This window comes from Medicago truncatula, chromosome 2 (assembly GCF_003473485.1).
Source record: "Medicago truncatula cultivar Jemalong A17 chromosome 2, MtrunA17r5.0-ANR, whole genome shotgun sequence".
Lineage (NCBI taxonomy): Eukaryota > Viridiplantae > Streptophyta > Magnoliopsida > Fabales > Fabaceae > Medicago > Medicago truncatula.
In genome coordinates, this window is record NC_053043.1 from 2344794 (window position 1) to 2367706 (window position 22913).

Sequence of the window (22913 nt, forward strand, 5' to 3'; positions counted from 1 at the left end):
CATTTTGGTACACAAAAATAACAGTACAGACATAGTGTCGTGCCACAAAAGTAATCCAGTTTAGTTCATATATTATGGGTACTGTTTTGTCTAACCAAAAAGGACAAAATTTAATTTTGAAAAAACATATTTTTAGTTTAGAACACGTTTTTCTGTTCATTAACAATTATAAAATATTCGAAATTCTAGATGAAATAATTAACTTTGTACTATTTATAAATAAATATTTTAAATCAGAATGACATTTTTATAGCTATAAATGAAAACTTTTCATTTTTTTTTAATGAAGTTAGTTAACGAATAAACGACCATTCAACTCAAAGTTTTTCAATGTTTTGTACATCTAGTATTAAATAGAGAGTATTGTAGTTAGATATTACGCTGACATGATGAGTTACAACTGCAAGTAACATCCAAAGTCTTGTTCATGGAGCCATCCATAATGCCTTCCACCATTATTCCCACAACTTCATGGTTTACACCAAAAAGGTATTGTATAACTAACATTTGTCCATTTTCTATTTACACCTCCTATATCCATCCATGCTGGGTTCATTCTTCTTTGCATTATTGGTATAGCATGTGGGGCTTTTAACCAATTTTGGACATGTAATCTATGTTTTTGTGAAATGTTGTTTTTTTGTCATGTTGTTTCCCTCTTCTGTTAGTGTTGCTTATAGATAATGTTGTTTTTTGTTTTGTAGGTTACTTGCTATATTTTGTGTGATTAATTTGTTAAACTATTTGGATCAAGGAGCAATAGCTAGCAATGGTGTTAATGGAAGTACAGGAATACAGTAAGATATAATGCAATTAACGCCTTCTTTTCTCAAACAAGAAATCAAGAACATAGGGTGTTGTCATGGTTTAGTAAAAAGGCTTTACCTTTAAAATTGATGAGAAATGAAAAAGCACTCATGCAAGATATCCTTAAATTATTGCAATAAGGGATAAACAACCTGGGGTTCATATTTGGTTACAGACCTATTTTTCGTCCAACTAAATGGCTCGGCTCAAGTGGTTCACATTCGGGAACATTTGAGTTCAAATCCTGGGTGGAGCAATCCTTGGTGGTGTTGTGTAGCATGTGTGAGTTAGAAGTTTCAAATTGCTTAGAAAAGTGGAGGTTGAACACTTTATAAGTGAGAGGACCCATAAATTCAATGCCTTAAGATTTTGGGTTAAGATGTGGTGTCCAACTCACTTGTGTGGTTGCTCTGAACCCAATGTCGATGATCACCAGACTCCCCTCGTGATCCACCACTTGGCTAGACTTTACTTATCTTCCGTCCTGTTATAATGGCTAGACTCCCCTCGTGACCCACCACTTGGCTAGACTTTACTTATCTGCTGTCGGGTTATAATGGGTGCTGATGTTGTTGTGTTCAATGCCCTAACATGTAAAAGTAAATTTTGAGCAATTTAATATTTTTTTACTATATTTTTCCTACTGTGTGCAGGGGGGATTTTAAATTGAACAATTTTGAAGATGGAGTTTTGTCATCTGCTTTTATGGTTGGACTTCTCGTGGCTTCTCCAATATTTGCCTCTCTAGCTCAGAGGTAATTAGAATAACCATTCATGTTCCAATCAATATGAAACCTATTCTTATTATTAGATATAGTTTTATTAGCTTAAATATACAGCAGATGAATGCTTCATAATATAAGTTGCAAATGAATTAAAATTCTTAAAGCTGAACGTGATTTTAAACCACCACAGAGCAATCATATCGAATTTCAAGTTGTCCTTCTTGATGTGCAATTGAATGTGTATTTCAGGCAATCGTCTTGGCTTTGACTTTCATAATTTTAAATGATCGAGACGTGTATCTAACGTATTTGCAGCAAAATTACCACAATAGTTGGATTATAATTTTAGTAGACCTTGTCCGTTACACTGAAGTTCTTATGTCTGATAGGCATAACTGTTTAAAAAGAAAAATTTCTGATCTTTTTCCTTGTATGTGCTACATGTTGTAATAGTTATCATATCATTAACTGACATAAGAATCCTTTCTCACAATTCATATATTTTGCAGTGTAAATCCATTTAGACTTGTAGGAGTTGGATTGTCGGTGTGGACTCTTGCGACCTTCTTTTGCGGTTTTTCTTTCAATTTCTGGTCCATTTCTGTCGGTCGCATGTAAGTGTTACTGTGGTTTCTTATATTTTTAAGTTATATGATTTTTCCGTTTTGTGTAGTTAATCATTAGTACTAAACTTATGGAGAACTGGCTTTTTTTTTTTCCTTATGCCTTCATTATTCTGTATAGGCTGGTTGGTGTTGGCGAGGCTTCGTTTATAAGTTTAGCACCACCTTTCATTGATGACAACGCCCCGGCTTCTCTGGTATTAGTACTGTCTAACAATCAAATTGATATAGTATATTATTACTTCTAATCACTTGATCATTATGAGATGTGCCGTGTTTGCTTCGTTTATTTCAACATTCCAATGTCATTTGTCAATCGTTGCCCGCTGTTCTTTCTTCTTTATGGTGGAAATCTCTATCTCATACTAATAATGTGTGTAACAGAAAACGACATGGCTCGCAATGTTTTACATGTGTATACCATCCGGATATGCACTTGGCTATGTCTATGGTGGTTTGGTAAGTCTCTATCTGGTTTCCCTGCCACTATCAAATACTAAATACTAAATATCCATGTACTGGAAAAAGAATCAATTTGAGTATTTTACTTGTTTTGGAAAATAAATAAATTGACCTTTGTGTTTATTAACAGATTGGAAGTCATTTTGGTTGGCGTTATGCATTCTGGGTAGAGTCTATATTGATGCTTCCATTTGCTATTTCAGGATTTTTAATGAAGCCTTTACACTTGAAAGGTACATATTTTTCTTGAATTGGTTTATCGTAAACCCCTATTATTGTTTTCCATCGGTAAACTAGTTCTGGATCCAGGTTTTGTTCCCGCTGATTTGGTAAAGGCACAAGTACCTAACACAGTTGCATCAGGAGTTCATGGTACACTAAGAATTAAGCATTAGCCTGATTCTCATTTCTGGTTTAATATCTTGCAATTGGCTTAAATTTTGTATTAGCCTTAACAAAATTCACTTTGTTTGATTCAAAGTCACGAACGCTTCTAATGGCAGAGATGAGTCACTGTCTTTTAAGGAAGAATTCAGAGATAAAAGCTCAAATGACCAATCCAAGTTAGAACACAAACCTTCTGAAATAACCATTTTTTCAATTATAGATTTCTTGTATCTTTTACTGTCTAGCATTTATAATTTAGCGTCTGAAGCATTCAAAATTATATCTGACTGATTATTATTTTAGGTCAAAATCTGCGACGAAAATGCTTGATCAATTCTCAAGATTTTTGATTGATATGAAAGCGCTCCTGCTTGATAATGTTTATCTTATCAATGTTCTAGGTACTTGTCACTTCCACTGATCTACTGTGTGCATCAACTGTTTTTATAATATTTCTTTTATTTTCTCTAAATTTGCATCAGAAAGCTTCGGTTTTTATAGCTTACTTCCTGCGAACTTCAAATTGTAAAATCGCATATGTATTTTATTTTTAGAAATCATATTTTATCACATCTCTCTTTACTTAAACCTGTGACTTGAATATATATATTTGTAGGTCACATAGGGTACAACTTTGTCTTAGGTGCTTACTCGTATTGGGGTCCCAAAGCTATCTACAATATTTATAACATGGTGAGGTTTTGCTTCAGCCAATGATCCCTTATGCATTAATATACCTTTACTATCTCATGGTTGTTCATTCTTATATATCTCGTTTCTTGTATAAAATAAAACATGTTTGGCATTCTGGTAAGCAAGATACTTTCAATATAAAAAAGTATGATGATGCTGTTGTCATATTAAACTTGGCTTATTTTGGCAGACTGATTCAGATTTGGTATTTGGAGGAATTACAATTGTATGTGGAATAGTGGGCACATTAGCTGGAGGAGTTGTTCTGGATTATATGACTAACACATTATCAAATGCATTTAAGGTTGGTATTCAAATTAAAGACGGGTTCTAGTATTACTTTTATAACTTTTTAGATTCATAGTATCTTATGCCATAAGAATCATGCATCCGAAGTTCCACACTAAACAGCTGTGGTCTTAGTTATAGGGTTGTAATTTGTAAACGGTCTTCTGATCTGGCATACAGTTGAAAATTTAAAGATTTCTTCACTTGAGCATACTTAACACTAATCTTTTGCAGCTTCTCTCAGTGACAACATTTCTTGGGGCAGTATGTTGTTTTGGTGCCTTTTTATGCAGAAATGTGAACGGCTTTCTTGTTCTTTTCTCTATTGGTGAACTTCTTGTTTTTTCCACTCAGGTACTTTCCTTCTATGTCAGGAAGATCTCTATGTTCATTATATTGAAATACTGTTATTTTTACATGCTTAACGTCAATGAGTATTTTATCAGTTCTTGAATATTACTCTATAAGCTAATCATTTGATCATGAAAATTCCTAGTTAAATTCTTGCAAGAATATTTATGTGTTTTAAAGTAAAATAACTTCTACATTTGGAAAATTAGATGCAAACTTTCTCTCAAAGAACTTAATCTCATTGTACGGTTGTTTGTGTCTTCTTTTGAATATTTACGTTTGCTTGCGGTTTTCTTTTCAGGGTCCGGTGAATTATGTATGTCTTCATTGTGTTAAACCAAGTTTGAGGCCTTTATCCATCGCCATGTCTACTGTTGCCATTCATCTCTTTGGAGATGTGCCTTCCTCACCACTTGTTGGAGTTCTCCAGGTCAGCCTTTTACGGAGGTTTTAGTAAACGCTTGTGTCTTTTTCACTTTAAAGTTGTTGATTTCGGAAAGTAGGGTGGAATTGTTGCTTTTTGACACATTGATGGCTGAAATTAGGCTAGACAAGTTTAAGAGAAAAATTATTAAGAAGTACATAATGTAAAATCATATGCAGATAATTTACTTTTAATGAAAAGCACAAGACCTTTGTTTTAAAAAAATTTCGGAAGTATGTGCCTGATGGAAGTCGTAAGCCGAACATAGCAATTAATTCGATGGCTATCATAAATTTAAAGAGACATCAATAGCTAAAATTTAATTCCCAAACTTCTAAGTATCTGATTCAAACAACGTGACAGCATGATTGTTTAAATGCCATTACTTGCGAAACAGAGGGAGGTTGAGATAGAGAAAATTACTGGTCACAGAAAATGTATTACGTACGTGATATTACAAGATTCATGATTTTTGATACATTATGGTAATGCAGGATAGTATTAACAGCTGGAGAACAACTGTATTGATTCTAACAACTATATTGTTTCCGGCAGCTGGCATATGGTTTATCGGTATGTCATCTTGTTCATTTACTAGTAAAACGGAGAATTGGAGTTAGCATTTCTTTCGACATATCATTGTTGCAAGAGCAAAGATGTTATAAGAAACTGGAGTTGTTGGACATGAATGAAATTAATTGCTATAAAAATCAAATCCAACCAAAGTCATGACATTTTGTTATGATGGACGTTACTTTGCATGAAAATCATCGTATTTTCATAAATGCCTAATACACAGAAAAGTTGGAAATTATTTTTATTAACAGATGCTGTGATTTTTTTATATATACTAGCAGCTGCTGTGATTTATGTATATGTATATCTTGTAGGAATATTTGTCCATAGTATGGATAGATTTGAAGATGTCAGTGAGCATCAAGTGTCAAAGGTCGAGAGGTCATGCACTATACCGTTGCTTCAAGAGAAGACCGGAGAAACATCATTATCTCCTGCACAATCTGAAGAATATTGATTTTTCTTTTGTAAAAGGCGAAAGAATAGTTCGCTTTGTGCTCACTACATGGCTCCGGGATTCAAAAGAATGCTAACCCTATCAACTTATAGCGTACAAATAACCTGTACTCCTTTTAATTAAACAAGGTGGGATTTAATGGTTTGTTACCTCAAAGTTCATAGTTAATTAAGCAAGGTGGGATTTAACTGTCACCTTTTATGGGTTGATCTTCTCTAAGTAAAAATGTAATGAGATAAACAAAAATGTTTAGTGGACATTCACTTTTTCATACACCCGCAACACCTTGTTAATCAGAAAAAATGTTAGTTAATTCAGTTGAGTAGATTGTTAATTCAATTCACGTAAAAAAATTGGTCAAAGCTATACAATATATATGTACTTGAATTAACCATAATTTTGATTGTGAACTGAATTAACCATATTTTTTAACGTATGCTTTGGATTCTATTTACATGCTATATATGTTAAAATCACGTGGTTCACACGTTTTTATGAGCTCATCCTCTTTTCTAACATTGAAGATACTCTCAGAAACAAAATTTGCTAGGTTGGACACATTCATCCGGATTTGAATTCGGAACCTTGAAGTTGCATGTGTGAGTTTTAGATGATGATTGTCAGTTCATCTATTGACAAAAAAAAAAAAAAAAACTTATGTTATCATACCCTTTGATTTAGATGTCACAAGACCTATCGTATGAAATTGTTTCATATTTTTTTTTCCCATTTTCTTGAGAACCTGCCTATTTTTATCCTGGTTACCAATCTCAATTTCTCAACCATGGCAATTATATATAGATTCAAAAGAATATTTAATTTATATATAACTTTCGAAAGCACAAAATATAAAAATATTTGGCTAAAACTTTAGGGACCTTTTTGTATGTCATTGCATAGCTCCACAAATTGGAAGATCCCTTAACTTGTATTAACTATTTATTTCATTTATTAAAATGTCTGGAGGAAATAAATAACTTTGTACTATTTTATAAGTAAATATTTTAAATCAAAATGACGGGAGCCCTAATATGACCTCTTTTATTAGGGTCCATCCGTGGTCCTTACAAATTGACCCGCTGTAGTAGGTAGTTTTTGTTCCTTCCATTTTTATTTTTTTATGATCTCTTCCTTCTCATTTTACACAGTAAATTGAGAAAAAAAAAAGTAAAGGTTGTTGGGTTGGGTATTATGTTGGAAACCACCGCCACTTCCACTTAATTCCACAATTCACGACAACAAATTTACATGGCTGAAATGTAAAATGAAAGAATAATCCAATTTCCAACAAATCTAACTCACTATTTTTTTCTACACCTTCAATTTCATTCTTCAAAGGCTGACGGAAAAACAACAAAAACAAACAATGAATCATAATTGACACAGCAAAATCAACAAAAGTGTTTGTTGGATACTTCCAAAAGCACGGTAATATCCTTGAAGTAGTTGTCATTTCCGACTAGCTTATCAACAGATTCAAATGCTAAGACATCTTGTTTGATCAATCATTACATTAACACCCAGTAAATTCATTCCCAATTTTTAATTTGATCTAACAGTGATAAGAAAGATGTAGCATTCAAGGAAGTATATGCATGGAAGAAGGCTTGCGAGGAACCAAGTGTGAATATCACTGGACACCAAAGCACACCTTCTCTTATGGGTGCTGGTCCACGAAGGTCTTCTAGCATGGAAGAAGGATATGAAATGTGAAATGGAGCGAAGAAATAGAAGGGAAATGTAAAAGTGATTTGTGCAGCTTAAACCAGAAAGGAACAAAATCTACCTATTATTGTAGGTGAATTAGCAAGGATCATGGATGGACCATAATAAAAGAGGTCCATATTAGGGGCTCATTTTATAATTTTTAATGAAAGCAAATAATGAAAAAATAAATTGAATGAAGTTAGTTAGTTACCTACCTTTCAACTAAACGATTTTCAATGTTTTGTACATCTAGTATTAGATAGAGAGTATTGTAGTTAGATATTACACTAACATGATGAGTTACAACTACAAGTAACATCCAAAGTCTTGTTCATGGAACCATCCATAATGTCTTCCACCATCACCATGATTCCCACAACTTCATGGTTTACACCAAAGAGGTATTTTATTTCTAACTTTTCTACATTTTCTATTTACACCTCCTATATTCATCCATTCTAGAAGGTAAATAATAAAGAAAAATAAAATTTCAATTTTTTTGGCATGTGTTGTTATAGCATGTGGGGACAAACATTTTAACCAATTTTGGGTCTGTTTCATTTTCTCTTTTCATTCTAGTAGTGTTGCTTATACTGTTCTTACTTGTTTTGTAGGTTACTTGGTATATTTTGTGTGATTAATTTGTTAAACTATATGGATCGAGGAGCAATAGCTAGCAATGGTGTTAATGGAAGTAATGGAACATGCACTGAAGGTGCTGCTGCTACTTGCACTTCTGCTACAGGAATACAGTAAGATATGTAATACTTTGGTGGAGGATCACTTCTCTCAAATTTTGTCATTTAATTCTCCATACATTATTGTTATGAGTTTTTAGTGGTTTTTTTTTTCCATGTTTATTGCTAGAGATTCTCAAAGAGTAGAGTAGAGAGCATAGCTGAAAAGGGTTGTGAGAGTACTTAGCCGAATATCCTTGGCTTACGTCTTAGCCAATTACCGGATTACCAGGGCCCTTTTCCCCTGGAAATCAAAGGGTAAAGACAAAAAAAGGCCTAGTTTCCTTCTATTATTACGGACGCTGTCCATAATGGCACAAGTTCTGTAGCCTTTAGTTTCTTGAATGCAGGATAATTGTTGCTGACAGCAACTTGCTGTTGTGCTCAATGCCCTAATGTTAATATTGTAACATGCGGAAGTAGATTAAAATGCAATTTAATAGTTTTTAACTATTTGTCTCGTTGTCTGCAGGGGGGATTTTAAGTTGAACAATTTTGAAGATGGTGTTTTATCATCTGATTTTATGGTTGGACTTCTCATGGCTTCTCCAATATTTGCGTCTCTAGCTAAGAGGTAATTAGGATAGCCATTCGTGTTGCAATCAGTTTGAAACCTATTCATACTATTAGATACTTTTGTTAGCTTAAACATTAAATGTCATAAGAATCCTTTCTCACAATTCATGTATTTCGCAGTGTCAATCCATTTAAACTTATAGGATCCGGATTGTCAATTTGGACACTAGCAACCTTCTTCTGTGGTTTTTCTTTTAATTTCTGGTCTATTTCAGTTTGTCGCATGTAAGTGGTTCCTTATTTTCCAAGTTATATGATTTTCTCATTTTGTGCAGTTAAATATTAGTACCAAATATGAGGATAAATGGTTTAGTTTTTCTTCATGCCTTCATTATTCTGTATAGGCTGGTTGGTGTTGGAGAGGCTTCGTTTATAAGTCTAGCAGCACCTTTTATTGATGACAATGCCCCAGCTTCTCAGGTCTGCTTCTTTCCCATGTAGATTTATTTATATAATTAGAGTCAAAAATCTAATCAAGCTTAGGTAGAGTGATCATATATATAACTGAAATGAAATAATATATTATTAGTACTGTGTAATAATCAAACCGACGTAAAGAATATTACTAATAGCCAATTGATTAGCATGAAATGTGCCAAGTTTGATTCATTTCAACATATCAATGTCATTTGTCAATAACTGCTCGCTGTTCTTATTTATTTCTGGTGGACATCTTAATCTCATACTCCTTGTTGTATCAGAAAACAGCATAGCTTGCAATGTTTTACATGTGTATACCATCCGGATATGCATTTGGATATGTCTATGGTGGTTTGGTAAGTCTTTATCTGGCTCCCATATCACTATTGAAATCTAAATAATCAATTTGAGTTGTTTACTTCTTTTCTGAAATAAATAAATTGACCTTTCTGATGTATCCTTTGTGTTCAATAACAGGTTGGAAGTCATTTTGGTTGGCGTTATGCATTCTGGATCGAGTCTATTTTGATGCTTCCATTTTCTATTTTAGGATTTGCAATGAAGCCTTTACAGTTGAAAGGTACACACATATTTCTTGCACAGGTTTATGGTAAACTTCTATTATGTTTTCCATCTACAAACTACTTTTGGGTCCAGGTTTTGTTCATGCCGATTTGATAAAGACACGAGTACCTGATATAGTTGCATCAGGAGTTCAAGGTACACTAAGAATTAAGTATTAGTTAAATACAACCCCTTTCAAAATTTTATTAGCCTTAACAAAGTTCACTTGTTTGATTTAAAGTCATGAGCCCTTCTACCGGCAGAGATGAGTCGGTGTACTTAAAGGCAGAGTTCAGAGATAAAAGTTCAAATGACCAATCCAAGTTAGAACACATACCTTCTGAAATAACTAATTTTCCAATTATTGATTTATCTCATCTTTATCGTCCGACATCCATCATCTAGTGGCTGATGTTTTCAAAATTCTATCTTATTGATTCTTATTTTAGGTCTAAATCTGTTACAAAAATGTTTGATCAGTTCTCGAGGTTTTGGATTGATATGAAAGCACTTCTGCTCAATAAGGTTTATGTTATCAATATTCTAGGTGCTTCTCACTCAAACTAATCAACTGTACGCATCAGCTAGTTTACGTTATAAGATTTACTTTATTTTGTCGATAAATTTGTGTCAGAAAGATGCTATTTGGATAGCTTACTTCCCTGTGAACTTCATATTGTAAAATCGTAAATGTATTCTATTTTTAACAATAATATTTTATGACATCGCTTTATTTAACCCATGACTTAAATATATATTTGTAGGTTACATAGCGTACAACTTTGTCTTAGGTGCTTACTCATATTGGGGCCCCAAAGCTGGCTATAATATTTATCACATGGTGAGATTTCGCTTCATTCAATGATCCGTTAGGCATACATACGCCTCTACCATCATAGTTGTTCAATTTTTTCTTCTTCTTTTTTTGACTCAATAGTTGTTCATTCTTAATTATCTTAGTTTCTTGTATATAATAAAACATGTTTGGCATTCTGCAGTGGCGGAGCCACATGTACTTGAGAGGGTGCAGCTGCACACCCTGACTTCTTGATAATTATACCAAATTTCCTACTTATTTCTAATTTGCATCCCCTGGATAATTACCATTGCACCAGTTCAGCTCAATTTCTCACATTTTGTCACACTTCATCCAAAGGTTGTATCACCAAATTCTCTCACCATCTCTTGTCCTTTTCGCTGGCAGTCAGTTTTTTTGATTGTTAACTGTTCTCCACATGAATCCCAACTGTTTTCAACAAATAAAAGGGCGCAGGGAGGAATGAACATGTGACTTAGTTTACATATCAGCATTCCTTTATGATTAAAATAGAGTGGTGGATATGTTTGATTCTCGCCACATTTATTTATTTATATACAATAACTATGTTACAGTTTGACGATAATTGTTAAGACTCTGTTTGGTAAAAATAGTAGATATTGGATAAATTAGATTGTAGCAAATGAATGTATAGTGGAAAGCAAATAAGTTAATGTTTACCTGATAGCAGATAGCCGATAAGTTAACTGATTGGATTTGTAATGTTTGGTAAAATTAACGGTTGAACTAGTTTATTAATCAAAATTTAAAAATTTGCACCCCCTAAGTCAAGGTCCTGGCAACGCCACTGGCATTCTGGCAAGCCAAGATAATTTTTAATAGTAAAAAAGTATGTTGTTTTTGTTGACTTGCTGTAATATTAAAGTTGGTTAATTTTGGTAGACCAATGCAGATTTGGTATTTGGAGGAATTACAATTGTATGTGGAATAGTGGGCACATTAGCTGGAGGATTTGTTCTGGATTATATGACTAACACATTATCAAATGCATTTAAGGTCGGTATTCAAATTAAAGATAGGTTCTAGTATTACTTTTATACCTTCTATGTTCATCGTATATTATACCATATGAATTATGCATCCTCGGCTCCTCACTAAACAGCTGTGGTCATAGTTATAGGGTTTTAGTTTGTAAGTGGCCTTCTGATCAGGCATACATTTGAAAATTTAAAGATTTCTTCACTTATGGCACAGTGCACGCTCTTATATGAGACGTGTATGAACAATAAATTGAGCATCATGGGTGCAGCTTTAAAATTATTAGCTGTATGTAATATGTAGTAGGTTACAAGTATTCGACAAAAGAGATTTTCCTCGTAATGTTCAACTGATAGACCTACATGTAACCTTAATTACATTGATTAAATTGCTGTAATGATAATGGTATAGTAAATGGAAGCTGTAAGCCACGCTTGCTGATTAATTTCGTGATCTCTAAATATGTATTAACAAGTTTTAGTGAGCATAACATATTGTTTACTGCATTCTAAACACTATTCTTTTGCAGCTTCTCTCAGTGACAACATTTCTTGGGGCAGCATTTTCTTTTGGAGCCTTCTTATGCAGAAATGTGAACGGCTTTCTTGCTCTTTTCTCTATTGGTGAACTTCTTGTTTTTGCCACTCAGGTACTTTCCTTCTAACTAAGGTAGATCTCTGTGTTCAATTGTTATATGGAAATACTATCCTTTTTACATGCTTACTTACCATCAATGAATATTTTATCAGTTCTTGAGTTTTACTCTATAAGCTATCACTTAATCTTGAAAATTCCTAGTTAAATTCTTCAAAAATATTCTTGACACACATATTTTTTAATCTGATTGCACGGTTGGTTGTGTCTTCTTTTGAATATTTATTATGTTTGGTTGTGGTTTTCTTTGTGAATTATGTATGTCTCCATTGTGTTAAACCAAGTTTGAGGCCACTATCCATGGCCATGTCTACTGTTGCCATTCATCTCTTTGGAGATGTGCCTTCCTCACCTCTTGTCGGAGTTCTCCAGGTCAGCCTTTTACAGATCCCCCCCGCCCCACATTCACAGACACAGACACCAATTGCAGTTTTTATTCATTTCCATAACTTTGTTTTGGAAATTATTTTGCCAACGGTTCTAGTAAACGCATGGCGTCTTTTTCATTTAAAAGTTGTTGATTTCAGAAAGTAAGGTGGTACTGTTGCAGTTCCACACATTGATGGCTGAAATTAGGCTATGCATCGTTTGTATTGGAAGTATGTGCCTAAAAGTTGTAAGCCTAACATAGTTTACTTCATAAATCTATGTTCATCATAGATTAGGAGACATCAATAGCTTAAAGTTTATCCCAAAGTATTATTTTTCTGATTCAAATAACTTCGCAGTATAATTGTTAAATGCACATTAACAGAAAATGTATTGTGGAATTTTTTGACACACTGATAATGCAGGATAGCATTAACAACTGGAGAGCAACTGCATTGATCTTAACAACCATATTGTTTCCAGCGGCTGGAATATGGTTTATCGGTATGTCATAATGAAATCTTGTTATTAAGCTAAAAAGAAGTATTCTGGTTTGCATACTTTTGACATGTCGCTATTGCAACGGCGTAAATGTTTCATCACTGTATAAGAAAATGAGATTGTTGAACATGAATGAAATAAATACTAGAGAAACCAAGTCCAAACCAACCTACAAGTATAGAGTAAACTCTCAAATTGGTCCTCTGTAGTGTCACATCACCACCACATTTTCTCAAAAGCTTTCATCACAATTTCACTATTTTCCTCTTCTATACATTGTCACCAAATAAGTCCTCCAAAAGTTAGAATCTATTTTAACATCTGATGTGATTAATGTGTAGGAATATTTGTGCATAGCGTGGATAGATTTGAAGACGACAGTGAACAACAAGTGTGCACTATACCGTTACTTCAAGAGAAGACCGGAGAAACATCAATATCTCATGCACAATCTCAAGAATGTTGATTTGCTTCCTCTGTGTTTTTCATTTTGTAAAAATTATGTGTGTCCGTCCACAAGTCCTAGCTCAACTGGCAAAAACGCCCATTTATCGTGAAATCATTTTACATACGTAAACCCATTTCCTATGAAATTCATATCAATAGAATGGGGTAACTCTTATTCTCTTTTCTCGTCTTCCATTCTTACGCACAAACCCTTTATTTTCAACACTATGATTGATGCTTTTTCTAAAGGTTGTTTCCCTCCTCAAGCCTTGTATACTTCCCTCTTCTATAAATTATAAATTTAATCAATTTAGTACTCACAAATGGAAAAAGGTAAAAATGGAAAGAAAATAAATCAATCCCGTATACGGACGACACTGCAATATGCAAGGATTGAAGTTTGAATTTGTATTTATTCACCGGGTGAATTAAATAAGTTATGTTTACGTCCACAAGTGGTAGCTCTAAAAATTTCGAAATAGTTTTTAACATAATCATTATGTGTGGTAAGTTCAATTAAATATACACCTTAATTAATTAATTTGTTTGTTTGTATGAGAAGGAGAAACGTGTGTTATTTATCTCAATCCTGAACATGCCAAACTAGCAGCACAGCACCAACTGCTGAAATGAATGAAAGTAGTCGAGCATGTGACCCCAAAAATGAGAACAATAAGAGGATTCACAATTCTATCTAAAACTCATGAGCTGGTGGTGATAGCTAGAATAAAGGAAAATCCCTTATGCATGGGAATGAATGTGTAATATTATTATTCTTGGCCAGCAAGATAACCATTCACAATAAATAAATCTTTATTTCAAACTCTGTGTTGCACAACACAAAATTTTTACGTAATGGAAACATGGTTCATTGCACTTGTTTCTCTCTGCATCATCTTCCTCATCAGAGCCATCTTCTCCTCCCTCACCACCACCAACAAAACCACCGCAACCCTCCCTCCCGGTCCACCGCATATCCCCATTATCACAAGTATCCTATGGCTCCGAAAATCATCGTCCCAACTCGAACCTTTTATCAAAACCCTCCACACCAAATATGGTCCTATCATCACTCTCAAAATCAGTTACCGACCTTCCATTTTCATCTCCGACCATACTCTCGCCCACCACGCTCTCGTTCAAAACTCAGCCATCTTCTCTGATCGCCCTAGAGCTCTTCCCACCGCCAAAATCATCTCCAGCAACCAACACAACATCAGCTCCGCTTTTTATGGTGCAACATGGCGTGCCCTCCGTCGAAACCTTGCTTCTGAGATGCTTCATCCATCTAAGATCAAATCTTTCTCAGAAATCCGTAAGTGGGTCCTACACACTCTCATCAACCGTCTCAAAACTGCATCCGAATTGGAAACAGCTGATTATATTAAAGTTATGCCACACTTCAACTATGCTATGTTCTGTTTACTTGTTTTCATGTGTTTTGGTGAAAGAGTTAATGATGAGAAAATCAGTGATATTGAGCGTGTACAAAGGACAATTCTGTTGAGTGTTAACAAATTCAATATAATAAATTTCTGGCCAAAAGTTACTCGGATTTTGTTTTGCAAACGATGGGAAGAGTTGTTGAAGTTACGAAAGGATCAAGAAGATGTTTTGCTTCCGCTGATTAGAGCGAGGAAGCAAGTTAAAGAGAGTAGATTGAACAATGTTAACCCTGTAGTTTCGTATGTGGATACTCTTTTGGAGTTGGAGTTGCCTGATGAGAAACGGAAATTGAGTGAAGATGAAATGGTTAGTCTTTGTTCAGAGTTTTTGAATGCTGGGATAGATACTACTTCCACGGCTTTGCAATGGATTATGGCAAATTTGGTGAAGTACCCCGACGTGCAAGGGAGGCTTGTGGACGAGATTAGGGAGGTGATGGGTCGTGATGGAAATGGAGAGAAGGTGGAAGTGAAAGAGGAAGATTTGCAGAAACTTTTGTATCTGAAATGTGTGGTTTTGGAAGGGTTGAGGCGTCATCCACCGGGGCATAATGTGTTGCCACACGCGGTGACAGAGGATGTGCTTTTTAACGGTTATTTGGTGCCTAAAAATGGGACGGTCAATTTTATGGTGGCAGAGATGGGGTGGGATCCTCGTGTTTGGGAGGATCCAATGGAGTTTAAGCCAGAGAGGTTTTTGAAGGATGAAACATTTGACATTACGGGGAGTAAAGAGATAAAGATGATGCCATTTGGTGTTGGTAGGAGAATCTGTCCCGGATATAATTTAGCTTTGCTTCACTTGGAATATTTTGTGGCTAATTTGGTTTGGAATTTCGATTGGAAGGTTCCAGAAGGTGGGCATGTTGATTTGTCGGAAAAACAAGAATTCACTGTGGTGATGAAAAATCCATTGCAAGTTCGTATTTCTCCTAGGATATAGTTTATGTGGTTTATGTGTAACTAAAACAAAAAAAAAACCTCAAACGAAAAATACATAGTTAATCAATTAATCACTCATAGTTAATCCTTACCCTTCTTCGATTCGCTCCTTATAGGTCACTTCATGTTCAAATGAAATAAAATAATTCGACAGAGTCTAACCTCACTGTCAAGTTTCCCAACTTATCTCAGTCTACAATTTCAGTTTCAACAGAAATTTGCCAGCAATATTATCATTCACAAAATCAATTAATTCTTATCTTTTTGGGAATAAACAACAAATATAGTTTGTTCAGCAAAGTGGCATTAACAAAACAACCTCGTTATATAAAGAATATGGATATGACTTCAATTTGGAATAGAGGACTATATTTCCATTGAAAAATCCGAAACTAATGCTTCCAAATGGTGCACAAGGCACTGCTTGAGGATTTTGATTAGTAAGAACAATTAGGAAGATACTAAGTAGAGGTTTTAACGGTTCAGCAACAGGTTTTCAAATTTGTTGTTTTTCTATTTCATCAGTAGACAACTTTATGTCAATTAATCCATGTTCCATTTACTTACCTGTGATAGTCAATTAATAGAACCTGAGGGTTAGTAAAAAAAAAAAAGGCTTAATTACATTTTCCATTCCCCCGTTTTCCCTCAAGAACCGGAGGGTTGATAAAAAAAAAAGTTTAATTACATTTTTGGTCCCTCTATTTTCCCTCACTCACAAAATTGGTCCTCAATTTTGGTTCCTTTCTCTTGTTTTTGGACTAAAAAATGATGTGACATATTTTAAATGGTGTAGCATATGATATGATATTGTAGAATGATCAATACACATTCACCTTAAAAAGGTGAATTTGTAGCCACTGGGCTACTTGGCCAAAAAAAAAATTATCGATACCCATGAAATTACCTAAAAGCACCCTAAAATTTCAATCTAAATATGATTTTAAGTTCACAAATCCAAAACAGAAGTCAAAACCGAATTATTTAAAGTGGGGGATCAATTCCGTGATTGAGTGAAATAGAGGACCAAAACCATACATAATTAAGAAAAAAAATTATGGATGTATACAAATAGATCATTCCTTTTCACTGAGTACTATTATTTTGCAGCTTCTCTCAGTGACAACATTTCTTGGTGCAGGATTTGTTTGGGTGCCCTCTAATGCAACAAATATTTAAGTCTGAAACAAATCAGAGAGCTATTACGTAGCACAAAGCCTTTCACCAATGTTATATGGACTTAAAATTACCAGTATTGACAATTTTGACTAAATTTTAAGGACCTTTTACAATGGAATACCAGTTGCTTGCACATTAAATGGCATTCCCAGAATGAGGAAACTATAATTGTAAATCTCTAATCTAGTACAGAAAAACCATCATACTACTCCTACTATCATTTCATTTAATTGAGAAAAAAATTTAGACTAAGATCAATAGTTTGCTTTGTAAATAATGGTAACGATAAAATTGAATACTATCTTATACCGAAGTTAACAATTGATAAAATTGAAACTAAAAATACCATTTTATTCAGAAGTTAACAACAATAAAAAAATATAAAAAAAGAGATGAAATTAACGTAAGTAACTGTCAGTGGAAAGACCAGAAAATGCTAATGAAGTCTGAGAAGGGCTCTAGTTGTAGCAATCAGATTCTGAGGAGACATTCTTTGTTGCCAGAAAGAGTTATTTCAGTGTCTTGTGCAACAAGAAAAGAGTCCAATCTGAATCTCTTGTTAGTTTTCTGCATTCTCTGTGGTTTCATAATGACTCGACCTGCACGACAATTAAATTAAATAGAGTTAATTAAATTGTATTAATAATGTTTTTCAATTATTGATTTCAGAGGCAAGTAACAACAACAACAACAGAACAAAAAACCATGAATTCATGCTTACTTTCATTGTTCATTTTCTCCGTAAGTTCACGGAAAGAACAGCAACTCTTCTTTTGAGCTTTTGTCAAACCAAAACGTTTACCACCATGCAGAGGTTCCAAGCCAGATCGTAAATTGGTCATGTTGGACATAATGCATTGTATACTTATTGAGAGACATAATGCATTATGCACGATACAATTGTGAAAATAGTTTGAAATTCATTCAACAACATTCATTCATGTACCAGTTTTTCTTTTACTGGCAGCAACTGACGTTGAGACGTGTTGGAGAGCTAGTCAAGTACCAAGTTAATTGTCTATTACTTTTACCAAAATTTAATTTTTTTGAGAGGTGACCAAAAGTTAATTGTCCAGTGAAATTTACATGTTATGTTATGAGCACTTTTCAAGCCTTGCCTATAATGCATTGGTTTGTCGAAATGCAAAAGCCTCGCCTAAGTTTATAATGCATTGGTTTTTGGTGAAATGCAGATATTCCTTCTTTCTTTCTTCATCTGAAAGAGAAATATTTCCATATCAATTTCAAAAAAGTACAACAGATTAAATCCAGTGAATTTCCCTGTGCATCAGGGATGATTATTAGGGAAATAAAGTGAATCCAACACAACAAATTTGTGCATGAAAGCAATTACAAAAACAACAAACTGTTGTCTAAAATTAGAAGAAAAAGGTAGAAGTACACAATAACATTCATACATATTCTTCTATCAATAATTCTCACCAATGGTATATTATTATTTGGCATTGCAACAACCTATTCAATTGAATGTTGGAGCTAATGCATTATAGAGAGACATGATGCATTGTCAGATTAGTGCACTAAAACAAAAACAAAAACAAAAAATCAGTTGGAACATATATACCTGATCCACTAAGCTCAAACAGTAGATGTAAATTGTGAAAATAGTTTGAAATACATTCAGTTACATGGATTATTATACAACAATAAAGGGAAAGAAGTAAAAAATAAAAATAAAAGGCATGCCAGGTAATCTCAAATGATAGAGAATTCATTTGGGTATCGGCTTCCATCGCATAGAATGTACCATCCCCTGCTTCAAAGTCCCATGGAAAATAGTAATTAGGTCTGAGAGGGGCTCTAGTTGGAGCAATCAGATTCTGAGCAGACATTCTTTGGTTTTCCAGAAAGAGTAATTTCAGTGTCTTGTATAGAATACTATCTTATATAGAAGTTAACAATTGATAAAACTGCAACTAAGAATACTATTTTATCAATTGATAAAATTGAAACTAAAAATACTATTTTATACAAAAGTTAATAACGATAAAAGAAGAAGGAATTAACATCTATCCCCATCACTTGAATCTTGATTCCTTTGTTATTTTGTGATCAGTTGATCTTGGGACGTAAGTAAGACTTTGGGTCTCTGAGAAACCTTGAAATCATCTCTGCCTTGTCAGTAGAAAGATCTGTGTTCTCCAGAATTTGCCCTTTTGATACCTTGGCAATTGCTTGGACAGAACCAATAGCTTGACTAAGCTGAATTGAGTGATCAGAAAAACAAAATAACTCAACCTATAAGCATGGCTATTATACGGTTTTTCATGTAACAAAGTTATTATTATGTGATAAAGACTACCCCCAGCCAGTAGGAAAATAGCACAAGACTAACATAGCATGAAAACTTTGACACCAATGCAATTATTATCTGGAAATAAACAAATGGAATGCTTATGCACAAACTACTTATGAAAGTTATACTTTAGCGAGTTTAACATGTCTATACTCTAGAATTCAGAGCTTAATCAATAACGAAAGGAGGCATGTAAAAATAAAACTAAATTGAAGAGTTGCCTTGTAGTAGAGAGATTTACCGCATTTGCATCGTGATTGTCAATGCCTGGGATTGATGTAACAACTTTAAGGTAAAAGTTCATTCCTTGCACCAACTGCTTCCTCTTCAAAACCATAACAAAATTCAAACATCAATTTGCTAGTTTCACTTCATATGTGATTAGTAGCAGCTAAATAGTATGAAATTTTATTGTAAAATCAATGAGCTGACCTCACCTCAGCTTTCAGTTTTTCTTCAATTCTCTGCTGCTTGTATACTGAAATTAGTTGGAGAACAAGATCTATAATTAAATTGTAACAACACATTAAAGATAGTTAGAAGAAGTTTCAGGTTCTACCTCCGGTAGAATGGGCTATTTTTAACATCTTTTCAAATCCCATCTCAAAGTCTTTAACTGGCACAAATGTAGGCTTGCCAATCACCATCCCAAATCTTCACATATTCATAACAAACCAGGATCCATGTTCTATCATTATTCAAGTCATACATACATAGCTAACATTAATCAATCAGAAGAACAGAATTAACAAAACTCACTTGAAATATGACTGAGTAAATGAATCAATTTCCTCTTTTGCCGGTAGTGTTATAACAACATAAAAACGAGAAAATTGAGTCTTCAGTTTCTGAACTCTGCAACAGAAGAATCAGATGAAACATAAATTCTTTGGTAAGTATAAATACTACTTAAACATTATAACCCACAAGCATTAGAAATGATTTCAAAACAACAGAGCCTAGTAACCTGTTGAAGATTGGTGCCAAATTGTTGGAGTCCCAGTTTGTGACAAAAATGAAGGCCACTGATAAACCGCCACAATTGAAAATAAAGTCCTTCAAGAAAAATCCTCAAAATTTCAGCGATGAACCAGAATATTTAAAATGAACAGGGAAGGGAAACAGGCTAAAACAGGAAATGACATACCGGAGCGATTGGAACGAACTTAAGACGAAAGGAGTTAGCAGAGAGGAAAGTGGAGATAAAATCAATGAAGGAAGGATGTTGATCCTCTTTCCATGCATTTCTCATCAAACAGATTCCATTTGTATCTACAATAATGGCCTCATTCTAAACAAGTTAAGATCAATTCATTTTTTTCAAAATTTGAATTACATTTTTTTCCGACACATGTAATTAAATTGAAATAATTGAATTATGTCATTTTCTCAAAATTTGATCAGTGTGAGTGTTGCGTCGTGTCCGGTGTCCGTGGAAAAGATTTCTTAACTAAAATATGCCTAGAACTAAAAGCCTGAAGTCAAGACATTATTCAACTGTGAAATCATTACTAAAGATGAAGAATATCATGATTCAAAGAATTAAAGCAATAGGTAACGAAAAAAACAAAATGAAATTGGAACAAAATTTAACCTACATCGTCGTTTTTACAATCTATACTCAGAATAATAAGAAAAAATCTATGCATCATGCAGAGATCAATTTCACATCAACAACACGTATAATGTATATAGTTTTAACAATCTGAATTCAAACAGCTCAGAAACTACAAATGAAATTGTGATTAAGTAATGTGATTAAGAGAAATGGTTACCGGAGAAAGGGGAATGAGATGGAGTGGTCGAGTCTCTTCCAAGGGATGATGTATTCATGTCTCTGAGAATGAATTGAAGAAGATGAAGCAGAAGTTCATTTACATAAAACAACGGCGGACAAAGGTTGCTGCTATGGCGGCGAGCGGTGGTTATCGTCGCCGCAGCACGGAAATGAAACAGATCTGTCCCGGCACACAAACTAACTAACTAACTCTTTCCCGCCCCAATGAATAAGCAAAATGTTTAATCCCTCGAATGTAACTCTGAGATGTAGTTTTTTTTTGTTACAAAAATTTTAGGGTGAGGGGATGGTGCCCCAGTCCAAGGCATGGAAGACCTTCGAACTCAAAAGCATTTACAATGGTATTTACATTTACCTCCCTCCAAAGGTACTAGTGGAACTCGAACCCGGGTTCTCTCGGATTCAAGACCTGTCATTTTACCACTAGACCAAGCCTTTGGAGTTACTCTGAGATGTAGTTGAATATTCATTTGAATTAGTTTTTTTATTGGTTAAAATATGACTGGTGCTAGTCACACCAAAAAAAAAACAAATTACACTCAAATTTATTTAAAATTTTACAATAATACTAAAATTGTCCTCTTCATGTAAATTTTTAAAAACCCATCTTTTATGATCATTCTGAACCCTTACCCCCTTTCATCCACAAATCACCATAGATGTGCAACCAATATCTGAATCAACATCTTTGTTATTGATCTGTACTATATTCATAAAGGTTAGTGAATTTCATGAATTTCATTTTCGATGAGTTTCTATTTGTTTATTGGTTGTTTTGGTATGAGATATGCCTGTCAATTTGATTTTAAGTGAGAGGTTAGTGTAAATTAAGTTTAGGTGTATGTATATAAAAGAGGTTAGTGTAATTTACGTATGTAGGTTAATGTAAATTCAAGTTTACGTATGTTCAATTTAGGTTAGTGTAAATTCAGTTTACTTACGTTCAATCTAGGTTAATCTAAATTAAGTTTACTTACGTTCAATTTAGGTTAATGTAAATTTGTTTACGTATGTATATAAGAGGTTAGTGTAAATTCAGTTTACTTACGTTCAATCTAGGTTAATGTAAATTCAGTTTACTTACGTTCAATCTAGGTTAATGTAAATTAAGTTTGTAAATTCAGTTTACTTACGTTCAATCTAGGTTAATGTAAATTAAGTTTACTTATGTTCAATTTAGGTTAATGTAAATTAAGTTTACTTTTGTTCAATTTAGGTTAATGTAAATTAAGTTTACTTTTGTTCAATTTACGTTAATGTAAATTTAGTTAATTTGAAATTTTTATTTTAGTTAAAGGGTATATTAGTCATTCTGGGGTGTAACTTGTTTTTTTTTTTGGTGTGACTAGCATCAGTCTTAAAATATACATAGATTCTACCAAATTTACTCTGCGCTCGCATAATTTAGTGTTACAATATGTATTGTTAGCATTGATCTTATGTTATTATATTAATTAATTAAAGATCGTTTTATGAAGTGATACAATATTAATTTATAAGACCATTTTAAGGAGTATGGATCCTCTTCATTTTCTTTTTCTTAAAGGAGGATACTCTCTATTTATAAAAATAAATGGAAAATCTCATTTAGAAAGATATACATACAAAAAAAGTTGTGGGTCGAACCATTAAATGAGGCTAACCATCA

The 22913-nt window shown here is 33.7% G+C and overlaps 4 protein-coding genes across 5 annotated transcripts; 3 read left to right on the forward strand and 1 right to left on the reverse strand.

Moving 5' to 3' along the window:
* The first annotated feature begins 305 nt into the window (after positions 1-305).
* LOC11429247 (probable sphingolipid transporter spinster homolog 2) lies at positions 306-6096 on the forward strand. Its single transcript, XM_003593287.4, has 16 exons — positions 306-489; positions 705-797; positions 1461-1562; positions 2042-2146; positions 2277-2352; positions 2540-2614; positions 2748-2850; positions 2927-2989; positions 3099-3180; positions 3308-3405; positions 3621-3697; positions 3888-4001; positions 4220-4339; positions 4638-4766; positions 5255-5333; positions 5651-6096. The coding sequence occupies exons 1-16, from the start codon at positions 428-430 to the stop codon at positions 5791-5793; spliced, it is 1521 nt and encodes a 506-aa protein (XP_003593335.3). The 5' UTR covers positions 306-427; the 3' UTR covers positions 5794-6096.
* Positions 6097-7363: 1267 nt separating this feature from the next.
* Positions 7364-13774, forward strand: LOC11429248 (probable sphingolipid transporter spinster homolog 2). Its single transcript, XM_039830223.1, is given in 16 exon segments — positions 7364-7901; positions 8115-8252; positions 8710-8811; positions 8934-9038; positions 9158-9233; positions 9515-9589; positions 9711-9813; positions 9891-9953; positions 10039-10120; positions 10247-10344; positions 10562-10638; positions 11518-11631; positions 12143-12266; positions 12515-12639; positions 13062-13140; positions 13479-13774. Coding segments are annotated over 16 exon segments (1554 nt in total). The 5' UTR covers positions 7364-7833; the 3' UTR covers positions 13604-13774.
* A 662-nt stretch (positions 13775-14436) lies between these two features.
* Positions 14437-16191, forward strand: LOC11429249 (cytochrome P450 89A2). The gene has a single exon (XM_003593289.2). The coding sequence runs from the start codon at positions 14440-14442 to the stop codon at positions 15970-15972; it is 1533 nt and encodes a 510-aa protein (XP_003593337.1). The 5' UTR covers positions 14437-14439; the 3' UTR covers positions 15973-16191.
* A 2553-nt stretch (positions 16192-18744) lies between these two features.
* LOC11424226 (protein PARTING DANCERS) lies at positions 18745-21530 on the reverse strand. 2 transcript variants are annotated; one of them, XM_039830224.1, is made up of 8 exons: positions 21243-21530; positions 20615-20739; positions 20435-20523; positions 20227-20322; positions 20027-20121; positions 19905-19945; positions 19709-19783; positions 18745-19373 (listed from the first exon to the last, which is right to left on the reverse strand). In XM_039830224.1, exons 1-8 carry the CDS (start codon positions 21298-21300, stop codon positions 19224-19226), a joined length of 729 nt encoding a protein of 242 aa, XP_039686158.1. In that variant the 5' UTR covers positions 21301-21530; the 3' UTR covers positions 18745-19223. The 2 variants fall into 2 exon arrangements, with proteins under 2 accessions (XP_039686158.1, XP_003593340.2); XM_003593292.4 differs by having other exon boundaries at positions 19709-19792; positions 21243-21524.
* Positions 21531-22913: the final 1383 nt, after the last annotated feature.